General features: G+C 39.2%; 1 protein-coding gene across 1 annotated transcript; it reads right to left on the reverse strand.

Moving 5' to 3' along the window:
- Positions 1-262: 262 nt before the first annotated feature.
- chpfa (chondroitin polymerizing factor a) lies at positions 263-13,899 on the reverse strand. The gene is made up of 5 exons (XM_072684973.1): positions 13,275-13,899; positions 10,085-10,467; positions 8,438-8,619; positions 4,464-4,646; positions 263-2,027 (listed from the first exon to the last, which is right to left on the reverse strand). The coding sequence occupies exons 1-5, from the start codon at positions 13,544-13,546 to the stop codon at positions 765-767; spliced, it is 2,283 nt and encodes a 760-aa protein (XP_072541074.1). The 5' UTR covers positions 13,547-13,899; the 3' UTR covers positions 263-764.
- Between the last annotated feature and the right edge of the window lie 7,085 nt (positions 13,900-20,984).

Genomic DNA, 20,984 nt, shown 5'->3' on the forward strand with positions numbered 1-20,984 from the left:
AACCAAATTTAAAACTCCTTACAGTCTGAACAGACAACAAAACCCTTTGAAGTCACATTTATCGCTGCCCATAAAAATGCTGTAATTTTACATTAATTTTTTGTTGTTCACTAAAACAAGCAGAGAAACTCGGTGGAAAGTAAAATCCTGACCACATATAAGACAAACAGATGTGTTATTATGATCTGAATTTGATGAACAGTTATGTGTGTACTGTCTTGTTTTCAGAAAAGAAACATTTTTCAGATTTCTGTTATGTTTTATTACATCAGAACAAACAGAAGAAAGTGCAGACTTTAATCTACAGTTTATAAAAAGAATAAAATTCATTACAAGAGACACGCTGTATGCAATTCATTATAAAAAGACATTTAAATAGTATAGCAAAACAACACTAATAACTTCTAAGTGTTAAAACCCTTCCGAGATTAATGGCCCGACATGCTTTCAGTATTTCAAATTAGCTGAAATAACGTGGACCACTGAGCCGGACAATTAGGTGAAGGTCTGCATAACCCAACAAAATAAGAAACGAGGTGTTGACTTGTCTGCATGTGTGTCATGCACATGGTACGATACTCAGTCTTTTACCTGAATACTGAAAGATGAGCTCACGGTAAAAGCTGGACAGTCCTGCATCTCTTGACTGGAGTCCATGATCCGAGCCGACACGTTCTCAAAAAGAGTTCACCAGTGCGCTTTGAACATGCTGCAGGACTCATACAACAGCAATATGGTGTCCGTTCCGTCCCCAACACGTAGCCCTACGTGCTGTTCCCCTGTTCCAGTTCAAAGAGAAGCACAGCGAGCTTGGATCGAGGGCCCAGGCCCTCCAGCGTGCTCTGAACGCATCTCTGGTAGATTTCTTCGCTAAGTCGCGGGTTGCACTGTTGGTGACTGTAGTGACGGTGCAGGGACGGTTCCACCGCCCGGAAAACGTGCAGGCTGGAGTACTTCACGAACATATCGTACAGATCTAAGCTCTCCAGGAGCTCCTCGTTCTCCTGCATGTCCGAGGCCATGCGGGTCCGAGCCGCCATGTAGTCAGAGTTGTAAAAACAAGCCTCATCGAAGGAACTGCGGTCAAAAAGGCCAGCCTCTTTGACCAGATCTATGGTTTTGGGCAGCGGCTCATTGTAGTAAGCAATGTCGGGTTTGTAGTCTTGGAAGTGGATGGGAAAAAACACCTGCCAGTTGCTGATGGAGTTCATCCGGCAGCGGTTCAGGAACTCGGACTTCACGTTGGTTTTTACGGTGGCGATGAAAAACAGAGTGTCCACTGGGTGCTTTTTGGAAATCACGTCCATGAACTTGATCTGGGAGGGGCTTTCTGTTTTGACGCTGATCCAGGGGATCTTGACCATTGGGTACTTGCGCTCGTAGGTGGTAATCTGGGCTTTGACGCTGGCAAAAATGTCGTCCCGGTTGACCTGCTGAGCTTCGAACGGTTTGTAAATGAAGAGGAAGGTCAAGATGGCATTCTCACCCGTCACAAAAGCATTGGTGGCTAAGACCTCCAAGAACTGACGGACTTGCTCTCGATCCTCGTATGTGACCGGTAAGATGATATGGACTCTAGTGGCCTCCGTCACGTACGGCATTGGGATGATTTCGATGCGGCTCAGAGGCCTGAGCAGATGCACGCGTTTGGTGATGGTGCAACTGCGTCCTTTCTGGTTAACAGCTTCTAGCTGCAGGTCCAGAGTGTACTCCATCCCTCTAGTTGGGTCGAACCTTCTGTACCCGTTTAACAGCTGCTGCTTCTTGAGGTGAATCATGGGCTTGTATTTCCTGTTCAGCTCTGCCATGGCCACTTCGATCACGTCAGCCACGTCCAGCTTGTCAATCCCGCGCAGCTCGCACTTGGGCGATCCGTCCACACAGGAGTAAATCTGATCCTCGGTGAAGAAGTCCCATCGCAGCACCTCAAAGCGGGTCTTGGGCTCAAATGGTGGGTTGATCCCAACCGGCCAGGTGGAGCTGCGGTTGCCATCAAATGCCATCATGCTCACATTCTTTATTTCAGCCTGTAAAAAAAAAGAAGGCGTGAACAGTAGTCTCAGGTTCTCAAGAATGGCCTAGAACAGTGGTTCTCAAACTGGTTCTCAAGGATCCTCTATTGGCCACATTTTTCCTATATCTCCAATGTGAGGACCTATCAAGCACATGCCTTGCAGAAGCTACACAGAGCTAAGGACGAGTAGCTTTTGCTGGTTCTAATGAATGACCTTATGGGTGCTATCTTCCATCCCGCCAACGTCTTCACTCTTTCCTCCTGCGTTGTTTAATCAGCAGCGCTGCTTGAGAATATATGGGCTGATGGGCATGGTGGTCTCGAAATGAGGGGTCCTCAGGTCAGTTTCTGGAGTATTGCTGTGTATCTCGGCAATGGAAAACACAGGAGGGGCTCCACTGACTGAAAACAGTCTAGACAGACGTTCGTCAGCAGTCAGACGTTCGTTGCTATCTCAGCATTGAATTGTCAACACAGGCGCGTGCAGCCTGACGCTCGTACACCCCCCCACGCTTTACATCACTGAAATAGCAACCCGCCAAGGTCAGTCTGACCGCACCTGGCTCTTAAAGGGATCGGTGAGCGACACTCTGATTGGTTAATTACCGCACGTTACACCCCAAAAAAAGAAAAAAACACACCTATGATTCATTAAGAGACTCAGTACATGACTTTTGAAAGTTTTGAGACGTGCAGGGCGAATCTTTCCCGTTGTTACCATAGCAAAGACACACTGACACGTCCTAAATCAAGCTGCACGGTGCACGATTGACAGCTCGCCTGATAATCGCTAAAATAGATAAAGGGCCCTATATGTGTCCTTGGTTTCTAATGGGTTTCAGGCGATGCAAAATAAACGTGTGAATTTCAGGTACGATTTTACTAGTCAAACAGACGGGAACTGGGTTAGTAGTTTATTTGTGTCTGTCCCTAAACGTGTATATACATGTAAATAGTCTCCGGTCTGTGGTTTTCCCCTTCACATTCATCCTTATTAACTTTACGGGTGTGAATGTGTCCAGAGTAAACATGCAGGAAATACTAATCCAATCTAAGACACTTTTGTCCTCTTACTTTTGGCTAATAACTGACCAAAATCTAAGAAGATAAACAAGATGATAAGATGGTTACTACTCACATTTTAATAAAAAAATATATATTATATAAATTTGAATAAAAAGCTGCTGATCTGGGCAGTAAGTGTTTATCTAATATTTGAATAAACACTAATAATAACACTCCTACAGAAAGTGGTGGTGGTGGTTCTCCATCACTGTGTTCATCATTAGAACATCTCCAGAGTTCTAAAGTTAAAGTTCTCCTCAGATCAACACCTGGTTTGGTGGTAAATCAGGGCTTAATGATGGTAAATCAGGTGAGCTGCTGCTGCTGCTGCTGCTGATGGAGTTGAACACATCCTCCACGCTGTGCTGACTGTGCTTTCTTCAGAATGAGAAGCTCTTGTTTCTCCTTTTTACTGCATTTACGTTCACATGCTTTATCTGTTCTGATGAGATCTGGAGCTTCTACAGTAAACACTCTCACTGCTGAGAGATGGGGGTTAGAGTGATGGGATTAGGGGACTAAAACATCTGAACAGTACTGTTAACTATAGATTTATATATATAGTCGTTTTCTCACAAAACCTCTTATCCTGTCTATAATGTCAGCTTAACAAGAGAAGTAAAACACTTTTTAACTTTCAATGGAGGTCAATGTAGATTTTGGAGCATTTCTATTGGTCTATTCATCACGAAATTGTCACGAAATGTAAAATGCCAGATGTCAGATTTTTTATATATATATAAATTTATCTGTCAAATTTTTTCCCCCTTTTTCTCCCAATGTGGTTCTGCCAATTAACCCACCTGTCTGTACCTCCCCCCCAGCACTAGCAATGCCCTTAACACTAGGAGGGTAAGGACCTACAACATGGCTCCTCCCATATATGCGAAGTCAGTCATCACCTCTTTTCGAATGCCGATGTGGCATCACACTTGGAGGAGCGTGCCGGATCCCCAGCTCGGCCATACCAGCTAACTAAAGCCTGTGCCGGCCAACACTGCTTAACACAGATGAGGGAAGACTGCTTGAGTGAGCGCCATCTACCTACCAGGAGACAGCATGGTTAATTGTGCCGCTGAGTGGCTTGTGATTCGACCTCGCGACCCCTGGGCCACCTCTGAGGAGCCACTCAGAGCCCATATATATGACCAACACTGACCCCTGGATAACAGTGAGCCACACAGTGTCAGAAACCACGTCAGCTATCAAGTCCATTAGAGATGACCGAACCCCTCCACACTCATTAGTGTGATCATTTGGACCACCAGCAGCACCATGCTAATTGGTGAGGTATGAACTATCACTTTAATTCATGCAGTGACTGATTGCTTCACTGCAACAACCCAAACACACACACACACACTTACATACACTTTGGACCCACCTGCAGCTCCTCGATTTCCTCGTACGTTTTCTGCAGCTCTATCTGGGCGAAGTGTTTGTGGAGTCTGTACATCTGCTCTGGGTCGGACACCGGGTGAACCGTCAGAGCGTTCCTGAAGTGGGCACTCTCCTCCTTACTGGGGTCCGAGTTCTTCCCCAGCTCAAAGTGGTAATAATGCAGCCCCTGGAACAGAACACACAGTTTTTATATGGATGGATGGATTGTCAATGATTTCTCTCAGAGATGAACCAACCGTGTCAAAAGTTTGGACACACCACCTCAAAAAAGGAGGGGGGTCCATTATTTATACAAACAGAATTACAGCTGCATGAGGAGGCTAGATAAGCACTCTTACAAAGGGTGCTACAAAGGGTTATTCGATCAATGGCACTGAAGAACCACTTTGGTTTCCTAAAGAACCTTATGTGAATGTATAAAACCTTTACATTGATGAGGAACTATAACAATGACTTCTTTAAACATGTACATGTGTCTCCACACATACATCTGTACTATCTGTTTTCCATGGATTTGCTAAAATACATAAAAAAGATCAATCAATAAATACAATTTAAAATAGATTGTTAATGTAGTTTAATTATTATTATTATTATTAAAGGTTATATTATGATTATTTCCACCAATTTCTTCTATTTCTGCATATTTGTCACTTTAAATGTTCATAACTAGTATGGGCTGCTGGTATGGGCCTGATACCAACACCGGGTATTGGACCTGTGCCATCTCTGCTCTGACACACACTGCAGTGGGCACTGTCAGAGCAGATGCAGTCATGCCTCTTACTGGCACTGATGTGAAGGACCTGCTGTGGTCAGTAGAGGGTTGAGAACAGACCTGACAGCAGTGGAGAGCAGGCTGCCATTAATAACGGCCTGAAACGCAGACGCCGAGGCAGACACTGCTTCATCTCCTGCCTGTCTGATTCTCTCTCTCTCACCTGTCACACACACACACACATACACACACACACTAGTGCTGTCTGATAAATCACACCAAAAACTTCACTTAACCGGGCTCTCGGGGTCTGACTGAAGAACACATTAACCACAGGACCCCTGGAACCTTTCAAAACAAAGAGAGTGACATATGGGTCAGTCCACTGAGGTGAGATTCAATTTAGAGCTGTGATCCTGGCTGAAGTGGACTGACTCAGGGTCATTTCTCTTTTTTAGAACTTGTTTGTAGCTTCTCTGCTCAGAATGTGATCTTCACACCCGCTCAGTTTTAGCAAATTACAGTCTTTCTCAGACATCATGAACATCTGCAAGACAGTAAGTGTATGCCTCAAAACAACTCATACAAACAACATCACCAAATGGACTACTGGCAAAAGCCTGTAAATCCCTCACAATCATTAGTCCGGACATGAGGATGGTGACACTTTACTTGGATGGGCCGATATAGATGCCTCTGAGATGTTCAACTGACCTTCAACTGAATCTGAATTAAATACAACTGAACTCTAAGCTGAATGTAACCCTGCACCATAACCCTAACCTTAACCCCTATACTTAACCTTAACCCTAACCCTAAACTTAACCCTAACCCAAAACCCTAACCTTAACCCCTAAACTTAACCCTAACCCGAAATCCTAACCCTAAACCTAACCTTACCCCCTAAGCTTAACCTTAACCCTAACCTAACCCTAAACCTAACCTAACCTTAACCCTAAATCCTAACCCTAAACTTAACCTTACCCCTGTATCAACCCTAAATCCTAACCCTAACATTATCCATAACCCGAAATCCTAACCCTTAACATTAACCTACCCTTAAATCTATATTAACCCTAACCTTAACCCGAACTTCTAACCCTAACCTTACACTTAAACTTTTCCCCAACCCTAAGCCTAACCTTAACCCTAACCTTACTCTTAATCAACCCTAACTCTTAACCCTAAATCCTAACCCTAACATTAACCTTAACCCTGAATCAACCCAAAATCCTAACCTTAATCCCTAAACTTAATTTTAACCTTAATGCTAACCCTAAACTTAACCCTAACTTTAACACTAACCTAAAACCTAACCTTAACCTAAATCCTAACCCTAACCTTAACCGTAACCCTGAATCAACCCTAAATCCTAACCCTAAACTTAACCCTAGCTCCTAAACCCTAACCCTAACCCTACCCTTAACCTTACCATTAAATCTATATTAACCTTAACCCTCAATCAACCTGCAGATCCAGGAGTTTTTATAAAAGACTTTACTAATAAAACTCAAAGTGGAACAGATTTCTACACAGAAAATTTAATCAAATAAAAATATAGAATGTAAAATAAGTGACTGAATAAAAATTCACTGTAACTGTAACCTGATGAAAGGGAGATCACTGAGTGCAGTGAAGGTGTCTCAGGTGACTGCAGTATAAAGACACCTGTCTGGAAGCTAAAAAAACTGACCACGTTCCAACCGGCTATTCCTCCGAAAGGCTGCATGTTAGAGGAGAAAGGGCAGAGTCTTCAGCTGTTTGGAGAGAAAACAGAGCTGCAGTGTTTGTGCTGTACGCTGAACACACAAGGAACTGCATCCAAAGTAAACACACACTGAAGCTCAGCAGATACAGTACTGCGGCCTCACGCTTCCAGCTGCCCCAGCTATCTGCAGGACTGCACCACAGAGCAGGTGACGAGGGCAGCCCGGTCAACGTCTCTGTCGAACACTGTCAGGACTACAACGAGAGACCCTCTAATAATCAGCGGCCAAACCACTGCAAATATGCATTACCTAATCACTTCATGCCTGTCGGTCCCACGGCAGTCTGCAGACGCGCTAAAAAACAAAGGCAGCTTTGGTCCAGAAATGACCCAAATCTGGAAAAGCTCGCTCACAGGGACTGAAGATGACTCAAACTGTGGAAAATTCACAACACTGCAATAAAGGTTTTAAATATGGGGATTAATTACGGCTCCGTCTCCAGCTTTCACTGCCAAAGTTTACTTTTAGAGAGTCTTCGCCCTGAATTCTGAACACTGTTTAGACTATTTTAGAGAACAACTTAATAAAAAAAAACATAGAAGTCCTGATTTGTCTCTTCAGCAAGAACAGTTCTGACCTCTGGGCTTTGATTTTTATTCTCCAGAGCTTTTTCTTCAGCTGTTCCTTCAGTGTAGCACTTTTTTTATAAGCCTTGTTTACATTCAGTGTGCTAAGAAACTGTGAACCAGTACAGAAAAGACACTGAATGTAAACGACTGTCTGTTAAATAAAAACCCTGCCCCCTAACCTTAAACCCTAACCTTAACCCTAACCCTAACTAACCCTAACCTTAACCCTAACTCCTAACCTTACTCTTAAACTTAACCCTAAACCTAAACTTAACCCTAACCGTAACCCTAACCTTACCCTTAATTAACCCTAAATCCTTACCCCAACCCTAATCCTAACCCCAACCCTAATCCTAACCCTAACCTTAACCCTAACCTTAACCTAAATCCTAACCTTAACCCTAACCCTAACCTAAATCCTAATCCTAACCTTAACCCTAACCCTAATCCTAACCTTAACCCTAACCCTAACCCTAACCCTAATCTTAACCTTAACCCTAAACCTAACCCTAACCCGAAACCCTAACCCTAACCTTAACCCTAAATCCTAACCCTAACCTAAATCCTAAAAAGACACTCACCAACCACCCCCCCCCCCCGCCCCCCCCCCCAAAAAAAAGAGATCTCAACAGGCTGTGTACCTGCGGTTACGTCACACCCCAGAACCGTAAACAGCTCTCAGACAGGAGGCACCTGAGCCGATTAAGTCGGAGCTGAAAAAGTGAATCCAATCTCGTTAAGCTATTAAAGGAACAAGGAATTACATCAGCAGGAGCCCACTGGCAGTCTGATCTGCAGACACCGACAGCACTGAGAAAGCAAGCCTGAAACCTCAACCAGACACGCCTGCTGAGGAGAGGCCTTCTCCATTCGATCTGAATACAGTCTGAATGTCTCCTACCTCGTGCTGATCGACGCAGTGTGTGCCGGTGTACTGCACGATGCAGCGCCCGAGCCACTCGTCCGGCCGGGCGCTGACGATGTCGTTCCTGCAGTTCTCCAGGAAGGGCTGCAGCGTGAGCAGGAGGCCGCGGGACAGCAGATAACCGAACCCTCCGTAACAGTACCTCCCCCACGTCTGACCTGAGGGTGGACGACACGACAAGACTATGAACAGCACAATCTCTCAAGACATGTTCACGTGTCCACAACACACATTACGGGAAAAGGAAACCCAAACAAACAACCAGATCAGCACATAATGCACTGCCGATATGTTCGAATCCCGAGCCATGCTGCTTTGCCATCAGCAGCTGGAGTTGGAGAGAGCACAACTGGCCGTGCTCTTTAAGTGACGTCGGCTGGTGCGGCCGAGCTGGGGAACCAGCCCTTTCCTCAGAGCGTGACGGATATCCGGAGGAGACGTGTGTTAAGGCCTTACCCTCCTAGCGCCGCGAGCATTGCTAGTGCTAGGGGAAGCTACGAATGAGTGGGTTAATTTGCAGTACTGGGAGAAAAACAGGAAAATTTTGAATAAATAAATTAATAAATAAATAAATGGTTATAAATTAGTTATAAAAATGAATGGTTTCTTTTATCTTATCTTATCTTATTTTATCTTTATCTTATACATTTTATATTACTCTTATTTATTATTATTATTACTATTATTATTATTATTATTAATAATATTATATCAAGTTAAATTCAAATCAAATCAAAGTTTATTGATCACATAAATACATAGTACAACAGGCAGTGAAATGCTTTATAGAGTACTAAAGATATATGAAAATAAGTATATGAAATAAGATCAAAGCCAATTACTGACTAAAAATGTAAAACTGAATCTGCAACGTAATGCTGTGCAGGATGTAAATAGAAAAAATATATATTACAGATAATTAATGAAATATAATAAATATAACTTATACTCATTTTACACGTTTTAAATGTCTTTGAATGTTTGAAAAGTTAAACTAAGCTGTGACTCAAAAGCTTCGTATCTGCAAAACAACAAAGCAACTCTGCAGGAGAAGGAAAAAACCTCCTTAACTTTCAATGGACGTCAATGCCAAGTCACGTTGGAGCATTTCTATTGGCCCATTCATCACGAACAATGATGTAATCATGGATACAGTCACTGCATTTAAGCCAAACAGGTTTCAGCGTCAGGTGTTTTGGAGCACTGTGGTGTTTATTAGATGTTTGTACAGTTGTTTTAGGTGTTACTGGTCTAAGCACCCATCCTTTCATACACAACATGCTATTCAGAACATCAGGGCTTCTACCACCCAGCCTGAAAATAAACCCAGGGGGAAGCAAAGAGATGATTTAGACTGGAGGAGACCAGGATTTATATATATTATATATTACACAATCCGAGTCTGTGGGTTTCTCTATGATTAACCACAGATTCACTCCAAACCCCAACTATGGACCACTGAATTACTGAATTATACAGAATTATCTTTTATTTGGTAGAATTCCCCTTTTAATACCTAGCCTACACCTCCAGAATCAAACCACTAGGTCAGAACTAACTGTGGCCTCATTCCTCATTATAATAATTATAATAATCATAATAATAATATATTACATTACCCACCTCCAACAAACTCCTCTGGACTGCCCATGTAGAGTAGCCGGTCCATGCTGAGGTGTCCCACCAGTGTTCTAATGCGGTCGGCCTGCGTGTACGTGTCATCCTGGGCCAGGTAGAAGTAGTCATATTCAGAAATGAAGTGATGCAGGATGTACCTGATGGTCTGGTACATGTTCCAGATGTGACGCTCGTCGCCGTGGGTAACCACGAACATCCCGTGCGGGACTTTGCGGTCTCGAGAACCAGTGAAGAATGCCACGCTGTCCAGGTGGTGGCTGATGGTGCGATTCACAGCGACGGCCAGCGTGCTGAGGGTGCTCTTAGACGTCAGAATCCCAACAAACAAACGCTCTCGGATTCCCAGTTCTGTGCTGATGTATTTAGCCCTGCAGTAAAGAACGGGAACATGTCAGCCTCGAACGAGGGGGAGGGTTGAGGCTCCTAATGTATTACAGCTAGAGCTGGGCAATATGACGATATTTTATCGTATCGTGATAAATTTTGTTATCGTGATAGACAATAAGCTTGTCTTATATGAAGGAGACTGTTGGTGCTTAATAAACACTGATCAGCTGCAGGTTTCATTACTAACAGTGTAATTAGACTGGGGTAATCAGATGAAGAGCAGCAGATGTTGAATAAAAGTATCTGAATAGTGGTTTATAAGAATCTGTAGCTACTGATGTTTTAAGTCTGTGATTACATGTATCGTGAAAAAGTCTTTAAAAATCATAGTGTATAAATGACATAGTATTTTTACCATATCGCCCAGCCCTAATTACAACTAGATGATTTATTATGAGAGCTAAATGCAAAACGGCGTATAGCCATCAAAACAAAAGACCTAACCTAACAAAAATACATAATTAATAATAAGACACAGACCTCAGTCTTTCCTTTATTTGTCTAACCTTTAACCACAGGAGTTTCAGTATGTGCTTTAAATGCTTTTTTATTGATTTCTCTCACCAAAGTAACAATAAAAGGCCACTTAAAGACTGGAAACCTGTGTTTTCCTGAGAAAAGCTGAATATATTTTTTTTCCCAAGCCCACCATAAAAGTAAAAGCTTCTGAAAAAGGATCAAATGCACCAGCAAAACAATGCAGACATTTAAGACAGTTAAAAAAACATATAATAATGTTTTAATAAGAACATGAAATAATTAGTAAAGAATTGAATTTTAGTAAAGAAGATCCACCTTTTTCTGTTCGATACAGATACTGATACATGAACTCAATTAAAGAGCTGAAACTGTACTATAGTGAAAGTATGGTACTGTATCCCAATCTAACTCAAGTAAAAGAGCTGAAACTGTACTATAGTGAAAGTATGGTACTGTATCTCAATCTAACTCAATTAAAGAGCTGAAACTGTACTATAGTGAAAGTATGGTACTGTATCCCAATCTAACTCAATTAAAGAGCTGAAACTGTACTATAGTGAAAGTATGGTACTGTATCTCAATCTAACTCAATTAAAGAGCTGAAACTGTACTATAGTGAAAGTATGGTACTGTATCTCAATCTAACTCAATTAAAGAGCTGAAACTGTACTATAGTGAAAGTATGGTACTGTACCCCAATCTAACTCAATTAAAGAGCTGAAACTGTACTATAGTGAAAGTATGGTACTGTATCTCAATCTAACTCAATTAAAGAGCTGAAACTGTACTATAGTGAAAGTATGGTACTGTATCTCAATCTAACTCAATTAAAGAGCTGAAACTGTACTATAGTGAAAGTATGGTACTGTATCTCAATCTAACTCAATTAAAGAGCTGAAACTGTACTATAGTGAAAGTATGGTACTGTATCTCAATCTAACTCAATTAAAGAGCTGAAACTGTACTATAGTGAAAGTATGGTACTGTATCTCAATGTAACTCAATTAAAGAGCTGAAACTGTACTATAGTGAAAGTATGGTACTGTATCCCAATCTAACTCAATTAAAGAGCTGAAACTGTACTATAGTGAAAGTATGGTACTGTATCCCAATCTAACTCAATTAAAGAGCTGAAACTGTACTATAGTGAAAGTATGGTACTGTATCCCAATCTAACTCAATTAAAGAGCTGAAACTGTACTATAGTGAAAGTATGGTACTGTATCCCAATCTAGCTCAATTAAAGAGCTGAAACTGTACTATAGTGAAAGTATGGTACTGTATCTCAATCTAACTCAATTAAAGAGCTGAAACTGTACTATAGTGAAAGTATGGTACTGTATCCCAATCTAACTCAATTAAAGAGCTGAAACTGTACTATAGTGAAAGTATGGTACTGTATCCCAATCTAACTCAATTAAAGAGCTGAAACTGTACTATAGTGAAAGTATGGTACTGTATCCCAATCTAACTCAATTAAAGAGCTGAAACTGTACTATAGTGAAAGTATGGTACTGTATCTCAATCTAACTCAATTAAAGAGCTAAAACTGTACTATAGTGAAAGTATGGTACTGTATCTCAATCTAACTCAATTAAAGAGCTGAAACTGTACTATAGTGAAAGTATGGTACTGTATCTCAATCTAACTCAATTAAAGAGCTAAAACTGTACTATAGTGAAAGTATGGTACTGTATCTCAATCTAACTCAATTAAAGAGCTGAAACTGTACTATAGTGACAGTATGGTACTGTATCTCAATCTAACTCAATTAAAGAGCTGAAACTGTACTATAGTGACAGTATGGTACTGTATCTCAATCTAACTCAATTAAAGAGCTGAAACTGTACTATAGTGAAAGTATGGTACTGTATCCCAATCTAACTCAATTAAAGAGCTGAAACTGTACTATAGTGAAAGTATGGTACTGTATCTCAATCTAACTCAATTAAAGAGCTGAAACTGTACTATAGTGAAAGTATGGTACTGTATCCCAATCTAACTCAATTAAAGAGCTGAAACTGTACTATAGTGAAAGTATGGGTACAGTACTTCCCTACAGGACTAGAACAGCTGTGTGTGTGCATTTGCACATCTGTGTCAACAAAAAAAGTAGCGGAATGCATTGATTAGAATGGGTGTCCATAAATATTTGGACACATAGTGTAGTAGCTCAATGCTGAATGCTCTTGATTTATGTGTGTACATCATTCCCACATTACATCCACCCATGACATGACATGACACCCCCACCTACTGATGTAGCCCAACATCCAACCCTACACCTAAAGCAGGGTAAGGCTCCAACCTGAACACCTTCTTGGGCTGTGGCTGCTGGACAGGCTCGTAGGGTAAGATCCTCGGCTGGAAATCCTCGTTCTCTCCATCATGTCCGGTCCAAATGGAGCTGGGTCTTCTGGCAGCCACGCTGCCGTCCTGGACCAGGGTGACCATGGTGGCAGGGTCACACGGTTCCTCCACCCAGCTCACACTCAGCAGGCTCAGGGTGAACCCCAGAGAAATCCCCACGACCACCGGTCCGACAGGCCTGACCAGACCCAAACACTTACTGACCCTCATGGTGCTTCAGAAACCAGGCCAACACGGACCTCCCTGCAGGACGATCGACCCAGTGGAGCAGCGAACATGAAGGGCTGCCCCGAGCTCCGGCGACTGTCCGGCTCCCCCCCGGTGACTCGGATCCTCTTCCTCGGGAGCAGCGCTGGACGGCCCGCCCACATGAACACGCAGGCAGCCGAGAGACACACACTCACACCTCCTGACACACACTCTCACACCTCCTGACACACACTCTCACACACGGGACACACTCATCAGCCCGCTGAAACGCGGTACCTCAGAACATCGCTCCTTTGTTTGGACCTCTCAGCCCTCTCTTTCCCCGCTCTGCGTGCTGACGGTAAAGCCTATTATGTGGATTGTTATGGTGTCGCCAGGGGGCGCTGTGGCGCCGCATTCCCAAACACCGAGCTCTCAGCAGGAGAGGAGAAGCCCACCCATTTTTACATAATTCACAAGCAGCAGTCATTCAGAGCAATAATCAGAATTCAGATTCCTTATAATATTAATAATAAAAGCAATAATAATAATAATAATAATAATAATAATAATAATCATAATAGTCATAATAATAATAATAATAATGTGGTATATTTTGCATGAAATAATAATAATAATAATAATAATGTGTTATATTATGTATGTTATAATAATAATAATAATAATAATAATATGTTATTATTTAATAACATACATATCTAACACATTATTATGATGATGATGACGATTATTATTATTATTATGATTATTATTATTATTATTATTATTATTATTATGTAATTAATTGTTAATAAATTAATGAATACAAATTGTTAATAAATGAATTAATACAACTTTTAATATAACACATTTATTATTATAATAAATATAATATACCACACATTATTATTATTATTATTATTATTATTATTATTTAATAAATAATAAGTACAATGTATATTATTATTATTATTATTATTATTATTATTATTATTATTATTATTATTATTACTACCATTATACCGTTAAATACAACAGTATTTTCAAATGAGTGATACAGTTCAGTAAGTTAAAAAAATTGATAAATTAAACATTAGAATATATTTTTTTAATTAAATGAAAACAGATTGGAGCATAGGGGATAATCCATAGTAGATATTGAATAATTGATTATGAATGCTGAATAATTCATACTGGTACTGAATAATTTAAAGAAGATGCTGAATAATCCAGAGTCGCTACTGAAAAAAAACATAGTAGATACTAAATAATTCATAGTGCATAATGAAGTATTTGTAGTAGATACTGAATCATTAAAAGTGAACTGTTTTAAAATAAATAAATCATATTAGAAACTTAATAATTTTAGTGGATACTGGAAATCCACAGTAGATGCTGAATAATTCATGGAAACTGAATCGTTCATACTGGATACTGATTAATTCATAGTGGATACTAAAATATCCATAGTCGATAGTATAACTGGATCATTCATATTGAATACTGGACAATTAATAGTGGATACTTAATAATTCATAGTGGATACTAAATAAATCATAGTAGATATTAAAAAACAGAATATTCATATTGAATACTGAACAATTAATTGTGAATACTGAAAACTGAATAATTCATAATAGATACACAATAATCCACAGAACTACTCTATAGTATTGGTATTAGATAATTCATAGTGGTTATTGAGTAGTAGTTACTGCAGCATCAGAAGGGCCCCACAAGGGTGTGTCCTTTCTCCACTGCTGTAGTTTATATAGACCAATTCTACTTCCTTTCGTGCCTCAGTAAGATACTGTGGCTACGTTTGCTGATGACACCAGAATCTGCTTATAGGGAGGAGGTCATGCTTATGAGTTACAACTTAACAGTTTAATATAGCCAAATCTACTGTAAAGACAGGGCTGTAGATTTCAGGAAAAGCAGATGTGAGCTTTACCTTCACTAACTGTCCAGCAGTATTTCTGTAACTGTAGCAGTTCTGCAGATGATTAGAGAGGTCAACAGAGTATGGTCAAACTGGTTGGAGCTAACAGAAAGGCTACAGTAACTCAGAAATGTTGTCTGTACAGTCGTGGTGAGCAGAAAGTGAATATCTCAGAATCAACAGCACCTCCAACCTTGAGGAGGATGGGCTACAGTAAAGTGCTTGGTAAATGTATATAGGCTATATAGTGACGGGGTTGGGAAAAACACCCTGACCCACCAGGAACATTCCTGACCTTCCCAATAGCCAGTCCGTACCTGAATAGATGATTAAGTTTCACTATTTGGGAAGCAAAAGCTCACCGTTGGCCTTTTTTGGCCTTACTAAATAATTGAAAATTGTAGATATTAAATTCATAGTGGATACTGAAAACTAAATATGTAATAGTGAATACTTAATACTTCTTAGTAGATACTGAATTATTAATAGTAGATATTAATAATCGAATAAATCATAATGGATGCCAAAAACTTAATACAGAATATTTCATAGTAGATACTTAAAACTTAATCATTCATAGTGGATACGGAAACCTCAATAAGTAGTAGTAGATACTGAAAATTAAATAATTCATAGTGGATACTGAATACCTATTAGTAGATACTGAGCACTTCATAATGCATAGTGGATACTGAAAATCTAATAATTCATGATGGATACTGAATACTTCTTATTAGATACTAAATCATTCATAGTGGATACAGAAAATAATATAATTCATAGTGGAAACTGATACTCCAATAAGTAGTAGTGAATACTGAATACCTTTTAGTAGATACTGAATACTTCATAATTCATAGTGGATACTGAAAATCCAATAATTCATAGTGGATACTGATTACTTCTTAGTAGATACTAAATACTTCATAGTGGAAACTGAAAATCAAATAATTCATAGTGGAAACTGAAACCTCAACAAGTAATAGCAGATACTAAATACCTCTTTGCAGAAACTGAAAATGTAAAAAATTCATAATGGATACTGAAGTAGTTGATAAGTAGTAGTAGATACTGAATACTTCGTAGTAGATACTGAAAATCAAACAATTCATAGTGAATACTGAATATTTCTTAGTAAATACCAAATACTTCAAAGTAGATCCTAAAAAAATCAAACAATTCATAGTGGATACTGAATACTTCTTAGTAAATACTAAATACTTCAAAGTGGATCCTGAAAATCAAACAATCCATAGTGGATACTGAATACTTCTTAGTAGATACTGAATAATTCATAGCATACAGAATAAACATGCAGTTGAATATCTTCTATAAAGACCTGCCCTCAGTTTAGCCGTGCAGGCTAACATAGGTGAGCTTCCCTGTGTTTGTTGTGGTGATGTTAGAGTGATGTGTGGGACGTGTCTGAAGTGCGTCTGTGTTCATACAGCTGTTCCCGAGCTCTCCTTTCTGGAATTCTCCAGCTTTAAGCTGTGGAGTGTGTTTGCATGTTTACCCAGATTATCCTGTCAGAGGTGAAGAGAAGCCGTTCAAGCTGACAGACCCTCAACCACTTCCCGTTCTGTGTGTAACGTGATCAGCGCAGATTAAAACTCTCAGGTGTGTGTGTGTGTGTGTGTGTGTGTGTGTGTTTGGGCATGCTGCCTTTTCTTCTCAAGACTCATAATCACTCAAAGTGTGTGTGTGTGTGTGTGTGTGTGTGTGTGTGTGTGTGTGTGTGTGTGTGTGTGTGTGTGTGTGTGTTTCACTCATTTCTCAAGGGCACAGAGCTTTAGGGTAGTTTTAGCAAATTCTTGTATTTGACTTTTCTGTATCGTCTGTTAAATGTCTTAAAGAAATCAAAGTCTTTAAGAGCTCCCCGATACTCAGACTAACTAACTGGACAAAGTCAGCTTGCCTTACAGGCAGGTAGAACTCAGCATCGTCAGAATGAGGCTTGTTGAATGAGGTGTTGTTTTCAGCAGGAAAACATATATAGAGAAAGAGATATCTATATTTATATCAGATCAGAATTTATATCAGATACTGAAAATCCATGGTGGACGCTAAATAATTCATAATGGATACTGAAGAATCCTTATGGGACACTAAAGAATTCATAGTGGATACTGAAAAATTCATAGTGAATACTAAATAAGTCATAGTGGATACTGAAAAATATATAGTGGATACTGAAAAATATATAGTGGATGCTGAAGAATTCATAGTGGATGCTGAAGAATTCATAGTGGATACTGAAGAATTCATAGTGGATGCTGAAGAATTCATAGTGGATGCTGAAAAATTCATAGTGAATACTGAATAATTCATAGTGAATACTGAACAATTCATAGTGGATACTGAATAATTCATAGTGGATACTGAAAAATATACAGTGGATGCTGAATAATTCATAGTGGATACTAAAGAATTCATAGTGGATACTGAAAAATTCATAGTGAATGCTGAATAATTCATAGTGGATACTAAAGAATTTATAGTGGATGCTGAAGAATTCATAGTGGATACTGAAAATACAATAAGTAATAGTGAATACTGAATACTTTCTAGTAGATACTGATTATTCTACTTATTATATATACTATTTAATTAATAACTTACAGTGGCTACTGAACAATTTATTGTTCTAAATAATGTATATCAGATACTGAATATTCATGGTGGATGCTAAATATGCAAAATAGATACTGAATAATTCAAAGTCAATAATGAACAACTCATACTAGGCAATTCATAATTCACAGTGGCTACTGAATAAATCATAGTACTATTTACAGGACACTGAAAATCCATAGTGGATACTGAATAATTCATAGTGGATAATGAATAATATATAGTGGATACTGAATAATTCATAGTGGATAATGAATAATATATAGTGGAGACAGAAGATGGATAGGAGAGTAGTTATTAATACAGTAGTTATTAAATAATTCATGGTGGTTACCTTATAGTAGACAATAATTAAATAATTACATGTAGATACTGAATAATTTGTAGTGTTCATCAGCCCTCCTAATTCAACTCAACTCAATTCAACATCTGCAGCTGACCACAAGGTGGCGCCAGATACTCACAATACTCACAGCTACTTTTTCCTTTAACCACTTGATGAAAAGCATGTCCCATCACATAAAGCCACACACTTATACCCTCATATATCAGAGCAGATCTGTGGGTTCTGGAGGGAAACCCCGTTATCATCATCATTAGGTTTATTATAATCCCCACAGAGCGATCACCTCCTGCAGCTCAGCCGACGGAGCACATCCGTAAGAGGAGAGTGTGTGTAGCAAGTATGTGAAGTTGAAGTAACGGCGGATTTGATGGCCATGTGGTGTGGTGTATGACATTTCTCTGTCTGTAATGAGTAAAGCATGACCTGAGTGTATAAGGCTTGTCTCCTCCGCTCATCTGCAGCTCTATAAAAGCTTCATGGAAAGGCATGGCCTCTGACCAGGGGGGGCTACATTTTTCCATCATCTCTCCATCATAGACCATCCCAGAATAAAGATCTCTCAATTTATGACACATGCTTTTTTCCATCAACTATCTGACTACCCACTCAGGAAGAATGCTGGGTTATAAATAGTGTATGAGCATTCCTTCTGTGTGAATTCGAACTGATTTGTAACTTCAGCGAAAGCTGCAGTAAAACATGCAGTGTGTGAGTGAAGCTTTGAGATACTTTTATTATCCAATAAATTACATTCAATGAAAAGAAAGGTCTTTGACACTGGCCCATAAAGCACTGCACAGCACAGCACACACACCAATACACACACCAATACACACACCAATATACACACACCCTTAAACCCTTAAACTCTAACAGTCTGTTTCATAATACTATGCTGTAACACAACAATTCCTAGTAGTTCCTAATATTTAACAATAAATCATTCATAGTGGTTAGTGGGAAATTAACACTAGGTACAGATCAATTCATATTAGTTGCTGAAGAATTCTATTGGATGATTAACAGTAGAAACGGAATAATTTATAGTGTATACTGAATAATTCACAGCACCTACTGAATAAGTCATTCTGGTCATGGTGGATACTGAAAAATTCATGGTGGATACTAAATAATTAATAGAAATGAATTAATAATTCATAATTCAGGGCTTCTGAATAAGTTAATGTCTTTGAAAATTCATGGTGGATGCTAAATAATTCAAAGTAGACAATTAATAATACATAGTGTATACTGAATTATTCATAGTTAATTAATAATTTACAGCGGCTAATGAATAATTCATACAGCTTACTGCATAATTCATAGTGTTTACTAGATAATTCATATAAGTTACTGAACAATCATAATATTAACGGGGTGCTGAATAATTAATAGTAGTTACAAAATAATTCATATTGGTTATTAAACACTTTATGTAGACACTGAATTTGTGGTTACTGGACAATTCATAATGTTTACTGAATATTTCATAGTGGATATGGAATATTTTAAAGTACATTCTGAATGATAGTGAATAATTCATCATTGTTAGTGAATAAATCATAATGGTTAAATAAACTGGTAGCGGATACTGAATAATTCACAGCACCTACTGAATAAGTCATTGTGGTCATGGTGGATACTTAAAAATTCATAGTGGATACTAAATAATTAATAGAAATATATGAATAATTAATAATTCAAGGCTACTGAATAAGTAATTGTCTTTGAAAATTAATGGTGGATGCTAAAGAATTCATAGTGGACACTAAATAATTCAAAGTAGACTTATTAATAAATAGTGGATATTGAATTATTCATAGTAGTTAATTAATAACAGCTTATAACAGTTAATTAACAGCGGCTAATGAACAATTCATAGTGGATACTGAAGAGAGATATTGAATAATTCATTGCTGCCCGCCTGAAGTTTGCGTAAGACCACACTGACACTGGCAAAATGTTTTGTGGACAAATTAAACTAAGATTAAACTATTTGGTAACACACTGCACATCAACATGAAAACATCATCCCAACCATAAAGTCTGATCGAGGGAACATCATGATTTGGGCCTGCTTTGCTGTGTCAGAGCCTGGCTACCTTACAATCATTGAGGGGAAGATGAATTCCCAAGAGTTTCAAAAACTTCTACAGGATAAACTCTGTTGAAGTTGGGTCATGCAACAGGACAATGACCCAAAACACTGGAGCAAGTCCACAACAGAATAGCTTCTGGAGATCTGAGTCAGAGCCCAGATCTCAACACTATAGAAATGCTATGGGCTGATGTAAAGAGTGCCATATGGGCTAAAATTCCTCCTGAATGATGTGCAGGTCTGATTCACAGCTACAGGTTATTGCTGCCAAGGGGGGTCAACTAGCTATTAATTCCAAGGGTTCACTTCCTTTTTCCACGTTGAATGTTGAATAAGAGAGTTCAATAAAGACCTGCAGGATCTTTTTTTTTGCTGGTGTTTTTTTGCCACAATATATTTGTCAACATGCTTGACTTGCATTGGATCAGATCACATTTTA

Source organism: Salminus brasiliensis, chromosome 8, assembly GCF_030463535.1.
Source record: "Salminus brasiliensis chromosome 8, fSalBra1.hap2, whole genome shotgun sequence".
Lineage (NCBI taxonomy): Eukaryota > Metazoa > Chordata > Actinopteri > Characiformes > Bryconidae > Salminus > Salminus brasiliensis.